We start from the raw sequence: 24,335 nt of genomic DNA, 5'->3' as shown, positions 1-24,335 counted from the left end.
AGTAGGAAGTTGGTACAAGCTCCGATTCTATCGGTTTTGAGTGCATTGAGTGTAAAAGAGTTAAAAGAAAGTTGGAAAACCTTCTCTCAATCCTTTTTACCATGAATATGTCTAGATCTTATGAAGGATCTTTGTTTGTTTATGTGGAAATCGGTTAGACCCGAGTTGTTCTTGAAGGATTGAAGCCAAAACATGAAGTTCCTAAGAACACCATGATGACATCATCTTAGAACACCTCGAATCTAGTGATTTCATAGTTAAAAGTTAAGATTCAAAAGATAGAAAGGTGTAGAATCAAGTGTAGATCAAAGATGTACAAGATTTAGGTTGAGATCTTACCGGAATTGAGAGAAATCGGAGAAAAAGCAAGGTTGAAGCGCTGGTCGGACGTCAGAGAGCAAAAGTTGAAAGTTTGATGTGGACAGGGGGTATTTATAAGGTTACCCAAAGTGGAAAGGGGCTGGTCGATCGGGTGGCAGCCCGATCGAGTGGCTGGCCGATCGAGCGGCAGCTCAATCGATCGGCTGGTCATCTGGTCGATCAGTCACTTCGTTCGAGGGTTCGGTGCGACGAGTTTGGCCATTTCGATTGCGATTGCGAGCGTTGCGATGTGATAGAGTTTCCTAGTCAAATTACTTTTAATCCCAACTACTATATCTAACATATAATCATTCTATTTCACTTGTGTTTAGCGTTTGCGATTCGATTGCGATTGAGTTTCGATTGCGTTTCGATTGATCACCACAACATAACATAAATAAACATGCACAAGTAACACGTAAAAGGCACACACACACACACACACAAGAACATCCAAAGCGCGTAATTCGAGTTTCGAGTGCGATTGCGATAACATATGCGATAAATAGCGACAAATATCGATTAAACCTTGATTATTAATAGATACTCCATATAATACAACTAATGTAAAGCATAAAATAGACTATCTACGAGTCAAAGAAGTCAAAACAGGAAATGAGCTGTAAGGTCTAAAACTTAAAAAGACACTAACGAGCTTCAATCGACAAAATACCAAACGGGTCAAATAATTCATAAATGAAAATTCTGCATTTTACCATAGCATAATTAACTAGGAGATATTAAAATAGCTTACAACCCAACATTTGATACATAACTAACATTGTCTTCGACTACGAGTTCGACCACTAACAACGACCAAGTTTTGTTACTTACAAAAGACCCGTTTTACCAAAAAGTACATTTAACAAAAGTTTTAACCGAAGCTAATATCCTTGCGGAAGCGTGCATCATGAGGGTGTTCGATCCAAGCGACGCCATTTAGCAAGTTGCTTTACCTACATTCAACCAAACCGTTAGTCGTCTTTATTACAAAGAAACAAGGAATTCATACGACATCAATTACAACACGCATCTTAAGTAAACCTTTCTAATCTTCATACCTACATGAATTCGTCCTTGACTTGGTACATTACCCTTCTAACTCGTTCGACCCATATTTATGTTATGCAATCGAAATACAATAGCTTTCTTACAAGTAAACAACTTCAACCATTAATTGATAAAGTACTATAATAGAACATGCCAATAGTCTTGTGTAAGCAAACTTACCTTTACCGTCCTTCGCTTGCGACCCGGATTGACTTGAACTTTCTTCTTTTATTCCTACATTCCGAATTCACATACTTTAATCTCATGTCATATTTGAAATTCGTTCTTAAGATATACATTATCATTCAAGGTTGTCTAGGTCCTAATCAATGTAATAATGCATCAATATGAGATTTATTTCTTTCAAGCATTTTAACAAACACTTGGCGTGCGTACTACTTATCAAGCATAGAGTACAAGTATTATGAGCATAACCTAACCATTTCATATCAACTTCATCAAGAACATCAAATTCTAATAATTTTCTATGCAACTTTCATTCATAAATTGTTTCTAACTAACAACCCGTTGATATGAACACTACCAATTCTAGTCATCATACCAATTAACATAGAACTTTTATAATTCTTCCTATCATCACATTTGCAAGTGGGTTTTATATAAATCTTTAACTAAATCAGAAATTAAACATGATTTGGCCCTCTATAAGGTAATTTCAACATACATTCATAATCAATTTCAAAGAAAGCCTCATACTAAATCAAAACCCATTCATGAAAAATTACCAAATCATGGAATTCGACTTACCATTCGTTTGTCTAGCTTAGATGATCGTTTTTATGTGAACATGCAATGATTTGGACCAAGAATTCTCCTTCAATTTGCTGAATTTGTAGAACTTGAGGGCTGGGGTTTGTTTCCCCTTGGTTCAGTCGACACACACACACACTGAAGTGTGTGTGGTGTGTGTTAGTATTTGTTTTTAAGAAAATCACTTTCCCCATTCCCTTATTTGGTCCCTCAAGTTTCTACAATTTGTCTTTAATTAACTAAACCTTCTCTTTTAGGTTATTCTTTCAAATTACATTCTAACTAGGTTTATATTTTTACTTAACTATATAATGTACATGCTTGTAGCTTTTGGGGTGTTACAAGTCCACCCCCTTAAAAGAGGTTTCGTCCTCGAAACCCGGCTAACGTACCAAATAAAAACGGGTAGAACTTCTTCATCTCATCCTCCGACTCCCAAGTGAGATCCGATCCCTTTCTGTGTTGCCATTGGACTAAGACTTGCTTGATCTCCTTGTTACGAAGCGTCTTTACTTTGGAATCTTTTATAGCTACCGGTCTTTCTATATAATTCATTTTCTCATCGATCTCAATGTCTTCAATTGGTACATGGGCCGTTTCATCCGCTAAGCATTTTCGTAATTGCGACACGTGAAAGGTACTATGAATCCCTTCCAAAGAAGATGGTAGATTTAACCGGTAGGCCACCTTTCCAACTCGAGCTAGAATCTCGAACGGTCCGATGTATCGGGGACCCAACTTTCCTCGCTTACGAAATCGAATTATACCCTTCCACGGAGACACCTTCAAAAATACTCGGTCCCCCACTTGGAACTCGATAGGGCGACTTCTTCTATCCGCATAGGACTTTTGTCGGTCTTGCGCCGCTTTTAACCGAGCCCGTACGACGTCGACCTTTTCGTTGGTTATCGCCACCACATCATTCGGTGCGAGTTCCCTTTGCCCTACTTCTCCCCAACAAACCGGGGTTCTACACCTTCTTCCATACAGCATTTCATACGGCGCCATTTGTATACTACTTTGGTAGCTATTATTATATGAAAATTCTACTAGCGGCAAATGTTCATCCCAATTTCCCCCGAAATCTATCACACATGCTCTCAACATGTCTATGAGAGTTTGAATCGTTCGTTCGGATTGGCCATCCGTTTGCGGGTGGTATGCGGTACTTAGATGCAATTGAGTACCCATTCCTTCATGAAACTTCCGCCAGTAGCGGGAGGTGAATCGCGTATCCCGGTCTGAGACGATAGACACCGGCACACCATGGCGGGAAACGATTTCATTCACATAAACTTCCGCTAACCTTTCCGAGGAATAGGTCTCTCGAATGGGTAGAAAATGGGCACTTTTGGTAAGACGGTCAACAACGACCCATATTGCATCATGCCTTTTCTTGGTTTTCGGGAGTTTGGTCACAAGATCCATAGCCAAATTCTCCCATTTCCATACCGGAATTTCTAGGGGTTGTAGTTTCCCGTAAGGTTTTTGATGTTCCGCCTTTACTTGGGAACATGTCAAGCATTTAGATACATACTTAACAATATCACGTTTCATTCCCGGCCACCAATAATTTTCCTTCAAATCGCGATACATTTTAGTGGCTCCCGGATGGACCGAGTAACGGGACTTGTGTGCTTCTTCCAATAATAAGGTCTTTGCTTCACAGTGTCGCGGTATCCAAACTCGCCCAAACCTTGTTCTTAATCCGCTCGCGTTTGCTTCAAGTTCACTTTCAAACCCTTTCGTTCTTTCACCTTTCGGATCGCCTTTATTCAAGGACTCGTCTTGCTCCTTCCGTATCGTTTCAAGAAGGTTTGGTGTAACTATCATTCTCATCGATTTCACTCGAATGGGTGGTGGGTATTCCTTCCGGCTTAACGCATCCGCTACAACATTAGCTTTTCCCGGATGGTAAAGAATGTCGCAGTCGTAATCTTTGATCAACTCTAGCCACCTTCGTTGTCTCATATTGAGATCTTTCTGCTCGAAGAAGTATCTAAGGCTTTTGTGGTCCGAATAAATGGTGCATTTCGTTCCATACAAATAATGCCTCCAGATTTTTAAGGCAAACACTACCGCCGCCAGTTCGAGATCGTGGGTTGGATAGTTAATTTCATGTTGCTTTAGTTGTCTTGAAGCATAGGCAATGACCTTGCCTCGTTGCATTAAGACACAACCCAACCCTTCATGAGATGCGTCTGCATAAACCACTAAGTCTTCTGTTCCTTCTGGCAGCGTTAGAATGGGGGAACTTGACGATTTCTCCTTTAACATTCGAAAAGCATTCTGCTGATCATCATTCCATTCGAACCTTTCTTCTTTCTTTGTTAGTTTAGTTAAAGGGAGGGCTATTTTGGAGAAGTCTTGGATAAATCTCCGATAATAGCCGGCTAGACCTAAGAAACTTCTTACTTCACCTACATTCTTCGGGGGTACCCATTTCATCACGGCTTCTACCTTAGAGGGATCCACTAAAATCCCCTTTTCGTTAATTACATGTCCCAAAAACTGCACTTCCCTAAGCCAAAACGCACACTTAGAAAACTTAGCATATAATCTTTCCTTTCGAAGCGTTTCGAGTACCTGACGTAAATGACTTGCATGTTCAGACTCGCTACGAGAGTATACTAAAATGTCATCAATAAACACTATGACAAACCGGTCTAACATATTTCGGCATACCCTATTCATTAGATCCATAAAAGCGGCCGGAGCGTTAGTTAACCCGAATGACATTACCAGGAATTCGTAATGTCCGTAGCGAGTTCTGAACGCAGTCTTAGGTACATCCTCTTCCCTTACTCGTACTTGATGGTAGCCCGATCGCAAGTCGATTTTTGAGAACCAACTTGCCCCTTGTAGTTGATCAAAGAGATCATCTATTCTCGGAAGTGGGTATCGGTTCTTTACCGTGAGTTTGTTGAGTTCACGGTAGTCGATGCACATTCTCATCGACCCATCTTTCTTTTTAACAAACAAAACAGGCGCTCCCCACGGGGATACGCTAGGGCGTATGAAACCCTTGTCAAGAAGTTCTTGTAATTGGACCATTAATTCCCGTACTTCCACGGGTGCCAACCGGTAAGGGGCTTTGGCTACTGGTTTGGCATTTGGTTCTAAATCGATACGAAACTCGACTTCCCGCTCGGGTGGGAGTCCCGGCAATTCATCCGGAAATACATCCGGGTATTCATTCACTATCTTAGTATCTTCAATTTTCAAAGCTCCTAATTTGGTATCGACTACGTAGGCTAAAAATGCTTTACTTCCATTCCTCACGTACTTAACTGCTTCTAGGATAGTGCAAAATTTTGCCCCTACTTCCCTTTCCCCATGAATGGTTACCCGTTTCCCTTTAGGGGATGTCACATGAATAATTTTGTTTTCGCATAAAATTTCCGCGTGATAACGGGATAACCAATCCATACCTACCACTACTTTAAATTCCCCCAAAACCATGGGAATCAAATCAATATCAAAATCTTCATCATCTATAGTGATTTTACAACCCCTACATATTTCATGCAGTAGATAACTCTTACAATCGGCAATTTCTACCTCGAGTGGTGTACACATTCTTTCTATCGTGAATAAAGGGAAACGTACAAGCTCACTAGAAATGAATGACCTACTAGCTCCGGTATCAAATAATATATAAGTGGGTATAGAGTTTATCATATAGATACCTGAGACCACATTCGGGTGAGCTCTTGCTTCTTCCGCGGAGATTTGAAACATTCTTCCTTTCGCTTTCGCGGTTTCTTCTTTCTTTCCTTCTTTCTTCGGCCCTTGTTTGAGCTTTGGGCAATCGGCTTTCACATGGCCCGATTCATTACAATTGTAGCACACCCTTTTGGGATTCGGACAGTTGTAGTACGGATGTCCTTCTTACCCGCAATTGTAACACCCCTTCCTTCCCAATAAGCACTCACCGGAATGGGGTTTTCCACATGTTTTGCATCGTGGGAACCCGCCTTTGGAAGCTTCCTTCTTTCCTTGATCTTGCGTTTTGGGTTTCTTAGATGAGCCTTGAGTTGACCCCTTCTCGGCTTGCCTTTTCTCCCCACGTTCATCTTGTCTCTTTATCTCGATTTCTCTATCCCTTGCTAAATCAATGATCTCGTCCAACGTTTCACATTTTGAAGGAGTTATGAACTCCCGTATTTCAGCTTTGAGCATGCCATGATAACGAATAATCTTCTTCCTTTCTGTTCCAACTATTTCTTCACAAAACTTCAGTTGATCGAGGAAAGTGTTCGTGATTTCGTTAACTGATTCATCCCTTTGTCGCAACCGGAGAAAATCTTCTTGAATTCGATCCACAGCCGATTGTGGACAATGGTACTTGATAAAAGGCTGTTTGAATTCTTGCCAAGTCAAGGTTTGAACTCGATTTTCTCCAATCTCCTTACTATACGAGTCCCACCAATCTTTAGCCCTTCGCATGAGTTGCCCCGTGGCAAACATGACTTGGTCTTCCTTGTCACAATGACTCCGAATGAATACCCCTTCCATGTTAGCTATCCATCTTTGGCATTCTATGGGGTCGATTTCCCCGTCAAAGGTCGTAGGCTTACATGCCATAAAATCCTTGTAGGTGCACCGTCTTGCCTCTTTCTTGCCTTGAATTCCAGCTATCATTTCCTTCAATTCATCCACCTTGCCCGTGATCATATTTTCTACCGTACTAAGTACTTGGCCCTCCACCTCTTGTGCTAGCTTGGAAACATTTGCATCAATTACCCTCGTTACTTCATCCGAGATCATCTTGTTTAACTCGTTCCGAGTTATATGTTCCGTGTTATCCGTGTTTCCTCCACTTGCCATCTACAATTTAAACATTCATATTAATCATTGTCACTTTCATCCTTCTCATCTTTCTATATATATACATCATTTGTTTTCAATAGTTCGATTTCACAAATCGTGAACCATCCAATCTTTCTTTACAAACATTCTTAAGGTGTCACTTACTTTATTCATTCGCATGTCAGGACTCCTCAACCTTTCGCACGTTCATTATTAAAGCATACTAGCTATCATGAATTTCTTAGTTTCATAGTTGATTCGGGGTATTCTTTATGTTAAACGAACGTCATAATCGAATTAAGGGCCTTAACAAGAATAACAACAAATTCAGCAAAACATTTAGGGGGGACCCGTCGCCGACGGCATTGAGTGCGTCGCCGACGGGCTCGGGATAACCCCGTCGCCACCTTTTGCCCGTAGGCAGGTGGTTAAGCCGTCGGGTGGGAGGGAGCCGTCGCCGACGGCATATAGCCCGTCGCCGACGGGCTTCCTGGTATGCAAACGCTGAATTACTAAAATTTTTCATTTCAAGCTCCTTTTTCAACCCGAAACGGCCCTGGGCAGTCCCGAAACTTTCCATAACGCACCTCAACATCCCCAACCATGTTACACTAGTAACTAAACCGTAACCCATTCCCATTTCTATCTACAAACGTAAAATCCTTAATTTACTTACTTGCGCGGCGCTTTGGAACGAACACACTTTCACAAGAGCTTTCGGTTTGAGTTCGAGCACCATCACCTACTCGAATCCCTCAAACCTAGGCTCTGATACCAACTTGTAAGGTCTAAAACTTAAAAAGACACTAACGAGCTTCAATCGACAAAATACCAAACGGGTCAAATAATTCATAAATGAAAATTCTGCATTTTACCATAGCATAATTAACTAGGAGATATTAAAATAGCTTACAACCCAACATTTGATACATAACTAACATTGTCTTCGACTACGAGTTCGACCACTAACAACGACCAAGTTTTGTTACTTACAAAAGACCTGTTTTTACCAAAAAGTACATTTAACAAAAGTTTTAACCGAAGCTAATATCCTTGCGGAAGCGTGCATCATGAGGGTGTTCGATCCAAGCGACGCCATTTAGCAAGTTGCTTTACCTACATTTAACCAAACCGTTAGTCGTCTTTATTACAAAGAAACAAGGAATTCATACGACATCAATTACAACATGCATCTCAAGTAAACCTTTCTAATCTTCATACCTACATGAATTCGTCCTTGACTTGGTACATTACCCTTCTAACTCGTTCGACCCATATTTATGTTATGCAATCGAAATACAATAGCTTTCTTACAAGTAAACAACTTCAACCATTAATTGATAAAGTACTATAATAGAACATGCCAATAGTCTTGTGTAAGCAAACTTACCTTTACCGTCCTTCGCTTGCGACCCGGATTGACTTGAACTTTCTTCTTTTATTCCTACATTCCGAATTCACATACTTTAATCTCATGTCATATTTGAAATTCGTTCTTAAGATATACATTATCATTCAAGGTTGTCTAGGTCCTAATCAATGTAATAATGCATCAATATGAGATTTATTTCTTTCAAGCATTTTAACAAACACTTGGCGTGCGTACTACTTATCAAGCATAGAGTACAAGTATTATGAGCATAACCTAACCATTTCATATCAACTTCATCAAGAACATCAAATTCTAATAATTTTCTATGCAACTTTCATTCATAAATTGTTTCTAACTAACAACCCGTTGATATGAACACTACCAATTCTAGTCATCATACCAATTAACATAGAACTTTTATAATTCTTCCTATCATCACATTTGCAAGTGGGTTTTATATAAATCTTTAACTAAATCAGAAATTAAACATGATTTGGCCCTCTATAAGGTAATTTCAACATACATTCATAATCAATTTCAAAGAAAGCCTCATACTAAATCAAAACCCATTCATGAAAAATTACCAAATCATGGAATTCGACTTACCATTCGTTTGTCTAGCTTAGATGATCGTTTTTATGTGAACATGCAATGATTTGGACCAAGAATTCTCCTTCAATTTGCTGAATTTGTAGAACTTGAGGGCTGGGGTTTGTTTCCCCTTGGTTCAGTCGACACACACACACACTGAAGTGTGTGTGGTGTGTGTTAGTATTTGTTTTTAAGAAAATCACTTTCCCCATTCCCTTATTTGGTCCCTCAAGTTTCTACAATTTGTCTTTAATTAACTAAACCTTCTCTTTTAGGTTATTCTTTCAAATTACATTCTAACTAGGTTTATATTTTTACTTAACTATATAATGTACATGCTTGTAGCTTTTGGGGTGTTACAAGTCCACCCCCTTAAAAGAGGTTTCGTCCTCGAAACCCGGCTAACGTACCAAATAAAAACGGGTAGAACTTCTTCATCTCATCCTCCGACTCCCAAGTGAGATCCGATCCCTTTCTGTGTTGCCATTGGACTAAGACTTGCTTGATCTCCTTGTTACGAAGCGTCTTTACTTTGGAATCTTTTATAGCTACCGGTCTTTCTATATAATTCATTTTCTCATCGATCTCAATGTCTTCAATTGGTACATGGGCCGTTTCATCCGCTAAGCATTTTCGTAATTGCGACACGTGAAAGGTACTATGAATCCCTTCCAAAGAAGATGGTAGATTTAACCGGTAGGCCACCTTTCCAACTCGAGCTAGAATCTCGAACGGTCCGATGTATCGGGGACCCAACTTTCCTCGCTTACGAAATCGAATTATACCCTTCCACGGAGACACCTTCAAAAATACTCGGTCCCCCACTTGGAACTCGATAGGGCGACTTCTTCTATCCGCATAGGACTTTTGTCGGTCTTGCGCCGCTTTTAACCGAGCCCGTACGACGTCGACCTTTTCGTTGGTTATCGCCACCACATCATTCGGTGCGAGTTCCCTTTGCCCTACTTCTCCCCAACAAACCGGGGTTCTACACCTTCTTCCATACAGCATTTCATACGGCGCCATTTGTATACTACTTTGGTAGCTATTATTATATGAAAATTCTACTAGCGGCAAATGTTCATCCCAATTTCCCCCGAAATCTATCACACATGCTCTCAACATGTCTATGAGAGTTTGAATCGTTCGTTCGGATTGGCCATCCGTTTGCGGGTGGTATGCGGTACTTAGATGCAATTGAGTACCCATTCCTTCATGAAACTTCCGCCAGTAGCGGGAGGTGAATCGCGTATCCCGGTCTGAGACGATAGACACCGGCACACCATGGCGGGAAACGATTTCATTCACATAAACTTCCGCTAACCTTTCCGAGGAATAGGTCTCTCGAATGGGTAGAAAATGGGCACTTTTGGTAAGACGGTCAACAACGACCCATATTGCATCATGCCTTTTCTTGGTTTTCGGGAGTTTGGTCACAAGATCCATAGCCAAATTCTCCCATTTCCATACCGGAATTTCTAGGGGTTGTAGTTTCCCGTAAGGTTTTTGATGTTCCGCCTTTACTTGGGAACATGTCAAGCATTTAGATACATACTTAACAATATCACGTTTCATTCCCGGCCACCAATAATTTTCCTTCAAATCGCGATACATTTTAGTGGCTCCCGGATGGACCGAGTAACGGGACTTGTGTGCTTCTTCCAATAATAAGGTCTTTGCTTCACAGTGTCGCGGTATCCAAACTCGCCCAAACCTTGTTCTTAATCCGCTCGCGTTTGCTTCAAGTTCACTTTCAAACCCTTTCGTTCTTTCACCTTTCGGATCGCCTTTATTCAAGGACTCGTCTTGCTCCTTCCGTATCGTTTCAAGAAGGTTTGGTGTAACTATCATTCTCATCGATTTCACTCGAATGGGTGGTGGGTATTCCTTCCGGCTTAACGCATCCGCTACAACATTAGCTTTTCCCGGATGGTAAAGAATGTCGCAGTCGTAATCTTTGATCAACTCTAGCCACCTTCGTTGTCTCATATTGAGATCTTTCTGCTCGAAGAAGTATCTAAGGCTTTTGTGGTCCGAATAAATGGTGCATTTCGTTCCATACAAATAATGCCTCCAGATTTTTAAGGCAAACACTACCGCCGCCAGTTCGAGATCGTGGGTTGGATAGTTAATTTCATGTTGCTTTAGTTGTCTTGAAGCATAGGCAATGACCTTGCCTCGTTGCATTAAGACACAACCCAACCCTTCATGAGATGCGTCTGCATAAACCACTAAGTCTTCTGTTCCTTCTGGCAGCGTTAGAATGGGGGAACTTGACAATTTCTCCTTTAACATTCGAAAAGCTTTCTGCTGATCATCATTCCATTTGATCCTTTCTTCTTTCTTTGTTAGTTTAGTTAAAGGGAGGGCTATTTTGGAGAAGTCTTGGATAAATCTCCGATAATAGCCGGCTAGACCTAAGAAACTTCTTACTTCACCTACATTCTTCGGGGGTACCCATTTCATCACGGCTTCTACCTTAGAGGGATCCACTAAAATCCCCTTTTCGTTAATTACATGTCCCAAAAACTGCACTTCCCTAAGCCAAAACGCACACTTAGAAAACTTAGCATATAATCTTTCCTTTCGAAGCGTTTCGAGTACCTGACGTAAATGACTTGCATGTTCAGACTCGCTACGAGAGTATACTAAAATGTCATCAATAAACACTATGACAAACCGGTCTAACATATTTCGGCATACCCTATTCATTAGATCCATAAAAGCGGCCGGAGCGTTAGTTAACCCGAATGACATTACCAGGAATTCGTAATGTCCGTAGCGAGTTCTGAACGCAGTCTTAGGTACATCCTCTTCCCTTACTCGTACTTGATGGTAGCCCGATCGCAAGTCGATTTTTGAGAACCAACTTGCCCCTTGTAGTTGATCAAAGAGATCATCTATTCTCGGAAGTGGGTATCGGTTCTTTACCGTGAGTTTGTTGAGTTCACGGTAGTCGATGCACATTCTCATCGACCCATCTTTCTTTTTAACAAACAAAACAGGCGCTCCCCACGGGGATACGCTAGGGCGTATGAAACCCTTGTCAAGAAGTTCTTGTAATTGGACCATTAATTCCCGTACTTCCGCGGGTGCCAACCGGTAAGGGGCTTTGGCTACTGGTTTGGCATTTGGTTCTAAATCGATACGAAACTCGACTTCCCGCTCGGGTGGGAGTCCCGGCAATTCATCCGGAAATACATCCGGGTATTCATTCACTATCTTAGTATCTTCATTTTTCAAAGCTCCTAATTTGGTATCGACTACGTAGGCTAAAAATGCTTTACTTCCATTCCTCACGTACTTAACTGCTTCTAGGATAGTGCAAAATTTTGCCCCTACTTCCCTTTCCCCATGAATGGTTACCCGTTTCCCTTTAGGGGATGTCACATGAATAATTTTGTTTTCGCATAAAATTTCCGCGTGATAACGGGATAACCAATCCATACCTACCACTACTTTAAATTCCCCCAAAACCATGGGAATCAAATCAATATCAAAATCTTCATCATCTATAGTGATTTTACAACCCCTACATATTTCATGCAGTAGATAACTCTTACAATCGGCAATTTCTACCTCGAGTGGTGTACACATTCTTTCTATCGTGAATAAAGGGAAACGTACAAGCTCACTAGAAATGAATGACCTACTAGCTCCGGTATCAAATAATATATAAGTGGGTATAGAGTTTATCATATAGATACCTGAGACCACATTCGGGTGAGCTCTTGCTTCTTCCGCGGAGATTTGAAACATTCTTCCTTTCGCTTTCGCGGTTTCTTCTTTCTTTCCTTCTTTCTTCGGCCCTTGTTTGAGCTTTGGGCAATCGGCTTTCACATGGCCCGATTCATTACAATTGTAGCACACCCTTTTGGGATTCGGACAGTTGTAGTACGGATGTCCTTCTTACCCGCAATTGTAACACCCCTTCCTTCCCAATAAGCACTCACCGGAATGGGGTTTTCCACATGTTTTGCATCGTGGGAACCCGCCTTTGGAAGCTTCCTTCTTTCCTTGATCTTGCGTTTTGGGTTTCTTAGATGAGCCTTGAGTTGACCCCTTCTCGGCTTGCCTTTTCTCCCCACGTTCATCTTGTCTCTTTATCTCGATTTCTCTATCCCTTGCTAAATCAATGATCTCGTCCAACGTTTCACATTTTGAAGGAGTTATGAACTCCCGTATTTCAGCTTTGAGCATGCCATGATAACGAATAATCTTCTTCCTTTCTGTTCCAACTATTTCTTCACAAAACTTCAGTTGATCGAGGAAAGTGTTCGTGATTTCGTTAACTGATTCATCCCTTTGTCGCAACCGGAGAAAATCTTCTTGAATTCGATCCACAGCCGATTGTGGACAATGGTACTTGATAAAAGGCTGTTTGAATTCTTGCCAAGTCAAGGTTTGAACTCGATTTTCTCCAATCTCCTTACTATACGAGTCCCACCAATCTTTAGCCCTTCGCATGAGTTGCCCCGTGGCAAACATGACTTGGTCTTCCTTGTCACAATGACTCCGAATGAATACCCCTTCCATGTTAGCTATCCATCTTTGGCATTCTATGGGGTCGATTTCCCCGTCAAAGGTCGTAGGCTTACATGCCATAAAATCCTTGTAGGTGCACCGTCTTGCCTCTTTCTTGCCTTGAATTCCAGCTATCATTTCCTTCAATTCATCCACCTTGCCCGTGATCATATTTTCTACCGTACTAAGTACTTGGCCCTCCACCTCTTGTGCTAGCTTGGAAACATTTGCATCAATTACCCTCGTTACTTCATCCGAGATCATCTTGTTTAACTCGTTCCGAGTTATATGTTCCGTGTTATCCGTGTTTCCTCCACTTGCCATCTACAATTTAAACATTCATATTAATCATTGTCACTTTCATCCTTCTCATCTTTCTATATATATACATCATTTGTTTTCAATAGTTCGATTTCACAAATCGTGAACCATCCAATCTTTCTTTACAAACATTCTTAAGGTGTCACTTACTTTATTCATTCGCATGTCAGGACTCCTCAACCTTTCGCACGTTCATTATTAAAGCATACTAGCTATCATGAATTTCTTAGTTTCATAGTTGATTCGGGGTATTCTTTATGTTAAACGAACGTCATAATCGAATTAAGGGCCTTAACAAGAATAACAACAAATTCAGCAAAACATTTAGGGGGGACCCGTCGCCGACGGCATTGAGTGCGTCGCCGACGGGCTCGGGATAACCCCGTCGCCACCTTTTGCCCGTAGGCAGGTGGTTAAGCCGTCGGGTGGGAGGGAGCCGTCGCCGACGGCATATAGCCCGTCGCCGACGGGCTTCCTGGTATGCAAACGCTGAATTACTAAAATTTTTCATTTCAAGCTCCTTTTTCAACCCGAAACGGCCCTGGGCAGTCCCGAAACTTTCCATAACGCACCTCAACATCCCCAACCATGTTACACTAGTAACTAAACCGTAACCCATTCCCATTTCTATCTACAAACGTAAAATCCTTAATTTACTTACTTGCGCGGCGCTTTGGAACGAACACACTTTCACAAGAGCTTTCGGTTTGAGTTCGAGCACCATCACCTACTCGAATCCCTCAAACCTAGGCTCTGATACCAACTTGTAAGGTCTAAAACTTAAAAAGACACTAACGAGCTTCAATCGACAAAATACCAAACGGGTCAAATAATTCATAAATGAAAATTCTGCATTTTACCATAGCATAATTAACTAGGAGATATTAAAATAGCTTACAACCCAACATTTGATACATAACTAACATTGTCTTCGACTACGAGTTCGACCACTAACAACGACCAAGTTTTGTTACTTACAAAAGACCTGTTTTTACCAAAAAGTACATTTAACAAAAGTTTTAACCGAAGCTAATATCCTTGCGGAAGCGTGCATCATGAGGGTGTTCGATCCAAGCGACGCCATTTAGCAAGTTGCTTTACCTACATTCAACCAAACCGTTAGTCGTCTTTATTACAAAGAAACAAGGAATTCATACGACATCAATTACAACATGCATCTCAAGTAAACCTTTCTAATCTTCATACCTACATGAATTCGTCCTTGACTTGGTACATTACCCTTCTAACTCGTTCGACCCATATTTATGTTATGCAATCGAAATACAATAGCTTTCTTACAAGTAAACAACTTCAACCATTAATTGATAAAGTACTATAATAGAACATGCCAATAGTCTTGTGTAAGCAAACTTACCTTTACCGTCCTTCGCTTGCGACCCGGATTGACTTGAACTTTCTTCTTTTATTCCTACATTCCGAATTCACATACTTTAATCTCATGTCATATTTGAAATTCGTTCTTAAGATATACATTATCATTCAAGGTTGTCTAGGTCCTAATCAATGTAATAATGCATCAATATGAGATTTATTTCTTTCAAGCATTTTAACAAACACTTGGCGTGCGTACTACTTATCAAGCATAGAGTACAAGTATTATGAGCATAACCTAACCATTTCATATCAACTTCATCAAGAACATCAAATTCTAATAATTTTCTATGCAACTTTCATTCATAAATTGTTTCTAACTAACAACCCGTTGATATGAACACTACCAATTCTAGTCATCATACCAATTAACATAGAACTTTTATAATTCTTCCTATCATCACATTTGCAAGTGGGTTTTATATAAATCTTTAACTAAATCAGAAATTAAACATGATTTGGCCCTCTATAAGGTAATTTCAACATACATTCATAATCAATTTCAAAGAAAGCCTCATACTAAATCAAAACCCATTCATGAAAAATTACCAAATCATGGAATTCGACTTACCATTCGTTTGTCTAGCTTAGATGATCGTTTTTATGTGAACATGCAATGATTTGGACCAAGAATTCTCCTTCAATTTGCTGAATTTGTAGAACTTGAGGGCTGGGGTTTGTTTCCCCTTGGTTCAGTCGACACACACACACACTGAAGTGTGTGTGGTGTGTGTTAGTATTTGTTTTTAAGAAAATCACTTTCCCCATTCCCTTATTTGGTCCCTCAAGTTTCTACAATTTGTCTTTAATTAACTAAACCTTCTCTTTTAGGTTATTCTTTCAAATTACATTCTAACTAGGTTTATATTTTTACTTAACTATATAATGTACATGCTTGTAGGTTTTGGGGTGTTACATGAGCAAGAAGTGACAGATCGCAATTAGCAATCTTTTCTTCCTTTGACTTCAATCTTGACGTTGACTTTGACTTTCGAAACATGGGGTGTTACATTAGGACCTTCTCAAGTTGATACATCATAGTTTGGTGAAAGTATCAATTAGTGAATTAGTTTTAGTATTTTATATAAACTCGTCGAGTCTTATGAATAGTTTTTAGTTTGTTAGTATAAGTATTTCAATTTCTGTAACTATGAGTAGGTAAATACAACTAGCAACACATAATAGAATTTTACCAAGAAATATTATGTTATGTGGGTAAAAAACACAAATTTCATGTACTGTCGTAACAACCAACTTTTTTCCCAAATCGAACCCGGTTTGAACGCTCAACCGTTGCAAATCGGACGACCCATCTAGAAATGACTCAAACCCATAGAACCAGCCCTAGCCTAGGTCCTGGCTCGACAGGTTTGGTCTTCAAACAGTGCTTTGAATAGTTTGATTTACATAATTATAGCTATATGTAGCGTGATTTAGGGTATTTTAGTTTTTCTTGTTGATGATATTAGTGTCATCATGTTATTTTGGTTAAATGTGAATTGTGTTAAAGTAGCAACTAAGATGCGGTAGCATCTTGTACTCTTGTTACCGCCTATAATCCTCGGTAGAAATTTTGAACTTCGGTAGCGACAGAGTAACTAACAAGCGATTACTTAGGTAACTACTATAATTGCCTATGCTTTTACTCCTAATTGTATAACCACCAACTGAAATTTTGCAAACCGATATATAAATAAGAGGTCATCTAGTCTATTTAAAATTCGAATTTCTTACTTATAACTTCTCTGAGAAAACTTATCAGATTATTGATTTCGTGTACAAGTAAAATATTTTAATCTGATAGTGATCTCACACAATCCAGAAAGTATAAAATAACTGAGTCTGATTGAAACAAAATCTCAAAACATTTCTAAGCGTGACAAAAATTCGCCACAACACAATTTTACTTTTTTGATACTCATGGAGACCTGGTGAAATTTCAGGCCGTTCTGAAAGAGAGAATAAAACTTTATGGTTTTAGCATATGTAAATAATGATATTTAGAGAGAATGAATACAACTGTACGGTTTTTTAGTATATGTGAATAATGGGGTTAAGTTATTCTATAAAGGCTTATAATTGTTAGGAGTGTAAGAAGGTTTTATAGAGAACATCCCCCCCCCCACCATCACCAGCAAAAAAAAAAAAAAAAACCTAACCCTCCCCCACCCCTAAAAAACCTAAACACCCCACCACCACTCAAAAACCTAAACCCCCACCTCCCTCGGCAAAAAAAAAAAAAAAAAAGGAAATTGAGGGGGGGGGGGGGTTGTGAAGTGGGTTTGTTTTTAAGAGCTTTTGTACATTTTTTATTTTTTGGAGCCAATGTATTTGATCCTAGTCCGTAAATAATGATATTTGTTTGAAGTTTAAGATTCGTGTGACTGTGAGTTTGTGTTTCTTCAAAACTCAAATGATATTATTTTGTTGGTCAAAAGACAAGTATTACGTTTTCATGACCGACATCTTGTTGCTAAAGCGGCTGAGTTGGCTGTTGACCCCTTAGCCCTCAAGTGGGCGATGTATTTGACTGCTAGCTGACTGATCACATGCATGTAGTGCCCAAATACTTGTAAACAAATACAAAAAACATAGCTACACAAAATGTATGGACGGCAAAATTACTCAATAATTTGATGGGACAAATAGTCTAAAAATATGTTTCACTAACTATTACTTACTAATGGTTCTTAATATACATACAAAATTTCAATAAGTGATAAACACTTGCACATATGTTTATGTTTGGACCGGAGCCGAAGATGCACTCGTTGAGTCATGTTGAGTCATTTTGATATCACTGGTTCTTGGAGAGTATTGACCGATTTAATCCGAGATTGGAATTTTATGAAAATAAAAAGTTATGTTACGAACACTACTTATGAGTTAAATTTTATTGTAATATACTAGTTAAAAATGCGTTGGTTTATATTATTATGTTATTTTTTTATAAAAACCAATTTTTAAAAAAACCCGAAAACTCGACTACCAAGATCTTGTACCACAGACCTAAAAGACAGGGGCGGATGTATGTGTGAACAAGGGGTAGCCTCCGCTACCGCTTGATCGGAAAATTTTTGACGTTTTTAGTGTAAATTTTGGAAAAATTTGACGTTTTTTCAATTTCGTTACCGCCTATTTATAAAACGTTACCGCTTGGTCGGAATCCTAGATCCGCCACTGCTAAAAGATACCGACCCCGCTACAACCGCAAGGAAAAAACAACAAAACCTACAAATGAAATCTCACAAAACACATGAAAAACCCACTTGAAAGTTGAAACAAAACAATAAGGAACCCAAAATCGAACATAAACTTTTTCTGTACGACGAACCTAAAACTAGTTGCGTTATACTGCAAACAAAAAGATCTAATCATCATTCAGAACATCCAACCAACTCTCAATGGAGATTTTTTTCTTTCTAAAATCGACCAATTTGATCAAAAATGGTTTTATATATCTAATTACATCCGCAATTGAAGTCATGATATGGATTGCATAGATGTTGAGGGTCGCTTTAAATTTAATCGCACTTGTAATTGTCAAGCTACTATGGATAACGTGTTTTGAAACAATGTCCCTCTCGGTTATGAACTTTTGTAAAATATATTTGGGTAGCAAATCTTTTATAAACTTTGTGATTATCAAACTTCTGTAAAATATATTTGGGTAGCAAATCTTTTATACACTTTGTGATTATCAAACCTTCTTTGTCATAGTAAACTCAGTTTGGGCGCTTGCCTAAGGAAAATAAAAAAGGAATTTCTATATTATTTAAAAAAAATGTTTAAATATATATATGCATATTGCATATTAGTTTGACTAGGGCATTTCCTCAATTTGGATTCACTCGTTTGTTTTCAATCCTATCCAGTCGTTTTCCCCTGTTCACCAATGAAAAACACATGCATGTGACATAAGCATAAATAATTAATGTTGAAGAGATATAGACCATACCCGGTACACCCAGGTTGGTTATATATAGCCCACTTAATACGAATTCAAGGATTCGGATCAGGTAAGGAACACGAATACAGTGTGCTGGCGTGGAAGTTATTACGAAATGCATAATAGTGCGACTGCTAATCAATTTAAGATGTCAAGTACATTATGCTAGTTATGTCCTTAATAGACCCACATCTCGATAACAATGACATGTAACAATACCTAATATAAATTGGTGACTTCATGTAAGTTGATTCGTTCCAATGTTCAATCTCTCTTACATACTTATTTTTCGGTAACAGACAAATACTTATTCACATGTCAAAGGGTGGTCAAATGGAGATTTCGCAATCTGTGATGAGGCTAAAGGCGTTTTTGTTTTGTCAACTTCCTAATCCCAACGGGTTCCTGTCATGCTTCTTCAAATGTATATGGACAAATTTTATATTTACCCCTTATCACGTATAATTTTTAACTCGATTCACTATGACAACGATATAATACTTCTATCAACTCGGTAATAACTTTATTTATGGATACGTTTCATGTTTGATAAAATAACATACATTGAATGTGAAAATCCGTTTAACGACAAAAAAGTTCTTAAAATGTACCAATAAAATCCTAAATGTTTTACAAAAGTATATTGATACTTTCTTTTAGTTCAACTACCACAAAGTATCAGCTACCACCTACCAAAGAGTCACAAAATTCTACTCGACTTACGAACATGTCTTTCATCGTTGAATTTTGTGTGCCACATTGTTGGTAGATGGGCCTGTGTTTGGTGTGAACATTTGACTGCGAGTAGAATCTCCTATTTCTTTTATTAATATATGGACACAATAGAAGTGGACCATTATCACATTTTTTATTTGATAATTGGTAAGTCTTCTGGCTGTTGAACTGGCCACGTGGCAAGCATGACGTATGTGTCACACTTAAAACCATCATGTTAGGTTGAGTCGTTGAGACTAGAATCCAAATTAAGAGATATGGGCTACATTGCTACATTGTTGAGCCCAAACCGTCATATTGACCAGACTTGGAGTCCAAATAAAGAAAAATTGGCTAGTTGATTGAGCAAAACCACTGAACCAACCCGTCTAGGGGTGCAAAGGAGCTGAGCGGCTCGCGAGCTACTCGAGACCGGCTCGAGAAAAAGCTCGAAATGAGCGAGCCTTATCGAGCCCGAGCCGAGCTTGAGCCTAAAACAAAACTCGTTTGTTTATCGAGCCCGAGCTCGAGCCTCGCATGTGAAACTCGTTAGGCTTGTTGAGCATTATCGAGCCTTAGTGTAAACGAGCCGAGTCGAGCCGAGTCGAGCCGAGCTTATATAAACTTGTTTACAAGCCGACCTCGAACCTAAAAATAAGCTTATTTAGTAAACGAGCCTGAGCTTCACTTATTGAGCTCGCGAGCCTAAAAAGTCTATTATTTATACTATTTTTATTAAATATATTAATTAATAGATAATAAACGAGGTGAGCCCGAGCCAAACTCGAGTTTGAGAAAATCCCAACGAGCCGAGCTCGAGCCCGAGCTTTCATAAGTTAATCGAGCTCGGGCTCGGCTTGTTTGCACCCCTAAACCCGTCACACTTTTTCAAAGGGTTTTTGGAGTTAAAACTTTAAGGAAAACAGATTACAGAAATAGTCCATCAAGCCCGTCTAGCTCAGTTGGTAGAGCGCAAGGCTCTTAACCTTGTGGTCGTGGGTTCGAGCCCCACGGTGGGCGTTATTTTTTTTTCGTTTGGCGATTTTCGGTTTTTTCTTTCTGTTTTTTAAAGTAAGCAGACATTTTGATACGGCAAGTGGCCCAAAACAGCCAGTTTGTTTTTTACTGGGCCTGCTAAATGTATGTGTCCAATTCCGATGAATGAAAATCCCGTTCACTTTTTTTTAAGCCATTTATCATTTATCATTTATCACTTTTTTAGCCATTTAAATAAAGTAAAAGAAACATTACATAATTCAACATAAGATATAAACATTACATAATTGAAATTAAACATTAAACCTAAATATGATTAAACAACGGAAAATACATAGTTGAACAAATATCCTTATCATTTGTCATGTCAAAACATGTTTAAAGTCACGGCCATACGTATGTTTGTAGTCGACGAAGGCCACTTGAATCATGTCATCTTCCATGAGCTTACCGTCGGCTTTTTCCACATTATTGAAGAGCATATCAAATCTTGCACTTTTCCCACGGATATCCATGAAACGTGAATAAAGTTCATCCTTGTTTCGGGTGCTCTCATCCACATGAATACAAAATCGTTTGAAAAACCTGTCCCAAAACGAAGCCGTTCTATCAGGAGGCACTTCGTTATGAAAGGTTGAGAGTCGAGATGTAGCATGTAGCCAAAGCAATCTCTTCTTTTTCGGTGCATGGTATCCTTGTCATTTCAGGTAAATTTTGTAGAGAGTAATAAGGTGAAAATTGAGAGTTTTGTGTGGTAAAATAGTCGAATGGGTTGGATCAAAATAGAATGTGTTAAAATAGAGTTAATTGATTTTTTTAATTTGATTCTTTTAAAGCAAAGGTCAACACACCAAACGCTCATATTTGACCTTGGAAACATCACCTAAGGCCACGGGTTCTCCTATCCGAAGATCCAATCCACCAAGCCTACCATTGTGGGTGACGGCAGTGTTGTGGCACGGGTTAGGTACCCGAAGAACACACCCATAAAGTACCCCTGGCATACTTTACCAATGAACCACCACCTTTACCAATACATCACCACCCATTGGTAACCTTAAAGTAATTTAAAAATCAAGTATGCAGATACAACTCAGGAAAAAGCATTTACGAATTCCAATCAATCTCATATGGGCCTACCGGCCTAGAATGCAACTTGCCTAAACAATCTTAATTAATCACACTTACCAAATTATTTTAGTATGAGATGGCAGATATAATTGGACCAAAATTCTATTATTATATTATATACATATTGATCTTAACGTTAGGGCAAATTCGGAAGGGTCCCCCACCTGCCAATCGAAGGGTTCTTCCGCTCAGGAACCCGATGGCGATAATTTTCAGGTACACCAGATAGAGGTGGAGGTTGCTAATACTGTTTCTATGGGGGAGAAGCTTGGAGTTGATTTAGCCAATCATGCTAATCTTATCAGGAAATCTATCGGTTCTTCAGGTATTAATGTGGTGAACTCATGAATTTCTTATCTATTAATTTGCGAGGAAGTGGGGGTGGGATGAAATCTGGTTGGATTAAGGATATTAAGCGGGAACACGGGGTGAACTTCTTGGCTATTCAGGAGACAAAACAGAGTTCCATTTCGCGTGTTGAGTTAAGTAAATTCTGGGGTAACGGGTCGTTTTGCTTGGAGTCTGTTGATTCGGTCGGCCTTTCAGGAGGCCTGGTTTGTCTCTGGGATGATAGTCTGTTTCATTTGATCGAGTGTACTAAGGATAGGAATTTTATTTTTCTGAGAGGAACCATGGTCGGGTGTGCTTCTATGCTTAACGTTATTAACGTCTATGCCTCTCAAGGGACCCAGGCGAAGAAGGAGCTTTGGGATTCTCTGAGTTCTTTGATTAGCAGTAAGGATGGGATGTGGGTGGTAGGGGGTGATTTCAATGCGGTTCGGAATAGGGACGAACGGAGAAATTGTTCGTTCAAACGTGTTTGTGCGGATAATTTCAATTCTTTTATTCACGAGTCTTCTTTATTGGAATATAACATGAGGAGATTTGCTTTTACTTGGCGGTCGGGTAACGGTAAGAAGATGAGCAAAATCGATAGGTTTCTTATCAACTCGGATTTTTTCAATGCGTGGCCGGAAGCTAACCTTTTGGTTTTGCCGAAATTGTGGTCGGACCACAGCCCATTGATTTTATCCCGTAAAGCAGTTCACTTTGGGGCTCGGCCTTTCAGGTTTTTTAATTCTTGGTTATGCAAAGATGGGTTTAAGGAAGTAGTGACTGATGCTTGTGTGAACTTCTCGGATCCGGGGGGTCCTCGGGATTTGTACTTGATCAAAAAACTTGGGGCTATCTGATGCAAAATTAAAGAGTGGCGTGATAGGATGATAAAAAAAGAAGGGGAGGCTTTTAGTCTCGCTAAAGAAGAAGTGGAGGCTTTAGAGGAGATTTTAGAGTCAAGAGACTTGTCTGAGGAGGAGGAATGGGTCCTTATGGAGAATAGAAAAGTCCTTGCGGATATAGAGCTTGCTAAAAGTATGGACTTGAAACAAAGATCTCGTATCAGGTGGGCCAAGGAGGGCGATGAGAACTCCAAGTTCTTCCACTCCCAGATTAATTGGAGGAAGGCTAGTAACGTCATCCATGGGTTAAACATTGGTGGTTCTTGGGTATCTAAACCCTCGTTGGTCAAAAAGGAGGTGTTCTCTTTCTTCAGGTCGAGATTCGAGGAGGAGTGTATGGGTCGGCCTAGTCTTATTTGCCCCAACCTGAAGAAAATCTCGAGGTCCGAGGCGTCGTGGTTGGAATCTTCTTTCTCGAGGGAGGAAATAAAGAATGCGGTGTTTGATTGTGGCGATGATCGGGCTCCCGGGCCGGATGGGTTTAACTTCAGGTTTTTTAAGCATTTCTGGGACCTCTTCAAGGGGGATTTCGTGAGTTTGTTGTCGGAGTTTCATGAAACAGGTTTAATCAATATTGGTTGTGGCTCTTCCTTTATTACTTTGGTCCCGAAGAAGAAAGACCCTATGAGTCTTGCTGACTATAGGCCGATTAGCCTTGTTGGTGTGATTAACAAGGTTGTATCGAAGATTCTCGCTAATAGGCTCAAGCAAGTTCTTCACTTGGTTATCTTGGATTCTCAGTCGGCCTTTTTGGGAAATAGATTTATCCTCGACGGGCCTCTCATTATTAGTGAGGTTTGCTCGTGGCTTAAGAGGAATAAAAAGCGTGCGCTTCTTTTCAAAATCGACTTCGAGAAAGCTTATGACAATATCAGTTGGAGGTTCGTTATTGATGTCCTTCTTCAAATGGGGTTTACGTCTAGATGGTGCAACTGGATTTGGGGTATTCTCTCCTCTGCTAGGGCGTCGGTCTTGGTTAATGGTACGCCTACCTTCGAGTTCAAGTGTAGTAAAGGGATGCGGCAAGGGGACCCCATTTCCCCTTTTCTGTTTATTGTGGCTATGGAAGCGCTGTCTTGTCTCCTACATAAGGCGGTTGAAGTGGGAATCTTCT

At 39.8% G+C, this 24,335-nt stretch overlaps 1 protein-coding gene and 1 non-coding gene across 9 annotated transcripts; one reads left to right on the top strand and one right to left on the bottom strand.

Moving 5' to 3' along the window:
- Nucleotides 1-1,053: 1,053 nt before the first annotated feature.
- LOC110880161 lies at nt 1,054-15,906 on the bottom strand. Of its 8 annotated transcripts, XM_022128737.2 has the most exons (7): nt 15,765-15,906; nt 15,177-15,230; nt 12,664-13,804; nt 8,384-8,437; nt 5,871-7,011; nt 1,591-1,644; nt 1,054-1,316 (listed from the first exon to the last, which is right to left on the bottom strand). In XM_022128737.2, the coding sequence occupies exon 3, from the start codon at nt 13,802-13,804 to the stop codon at nt 12,866-12,868; it is 939 nt and encodes a 312-aa protein (XP_021984429.1). In that variant the 5' UTR covers nt 15,177-15,230; nt 15,765-15,906; the 3' UTR covers nt 1,054-1,316; nt 1,591-1,644; nt 5,871-7,011; nt 8,384-8,437; nt 12,664-12,865. The 8 variants fall into 8 exon arrangements, 5 of the variants coding, with proteins under 5 accessions (XP_021984429.1, XP_021984430.1, XP_021984433.1 ...); XM_022128741.2 differs by lacking the exons at nt 1,054-1,316; nt 1,591-1,644; nt 5,871-7,011 and adding exons at nt 7,846-8,109; nt 8,215-8,302; XM_022128742.2 differs by lacking the exons at nt 1,054-1,316; nt 1,591-1,644; nt 5,871-7,011 and adding exons at nt 7,846-8,109; nt 8,215-8,298.
- A 4,897-nt stretch (nt 15,907-20,803) lies between these two features.
- TRNAK-CUU lies at nt 20,804-20,876 on the top strand. The gene has a single exon. It is a non-coding gene; the product is annotated as a tRNA-Lys (tRNA).
- The last annotated feature ends 3,459 nt before the right edge of the window (nt 20,877-24,335 follow it).

Source organism: Helianthus annuus, chromosome 9 (assembly GCF_002127325.2).
Source record: "Helianthus annuus cultivar XRQ/B chromosome 9, HanXRQr2.0-SUNRISE, whole genome shotgun sequence".
Lineage (NCBI taxonomy): Eukaryota > Viridiplantae > Streptophyta > Magnoliopsida > Asterales > Asteraceae > Helianthus > Helianthus annuus.
This window is presented reverse-complemented; position numbering and strand designations above follow the sequence as displayed.

What these genes read in the sequence shown, in the direction of transcription:
- LOC110880161 (XM_022128737.2), bottom strand. Translation starts at nt 13,804, where the DNA reads ATGGCAAGTGGAGGAAACACGGATAACACGGAACATATAACTCGGAAC.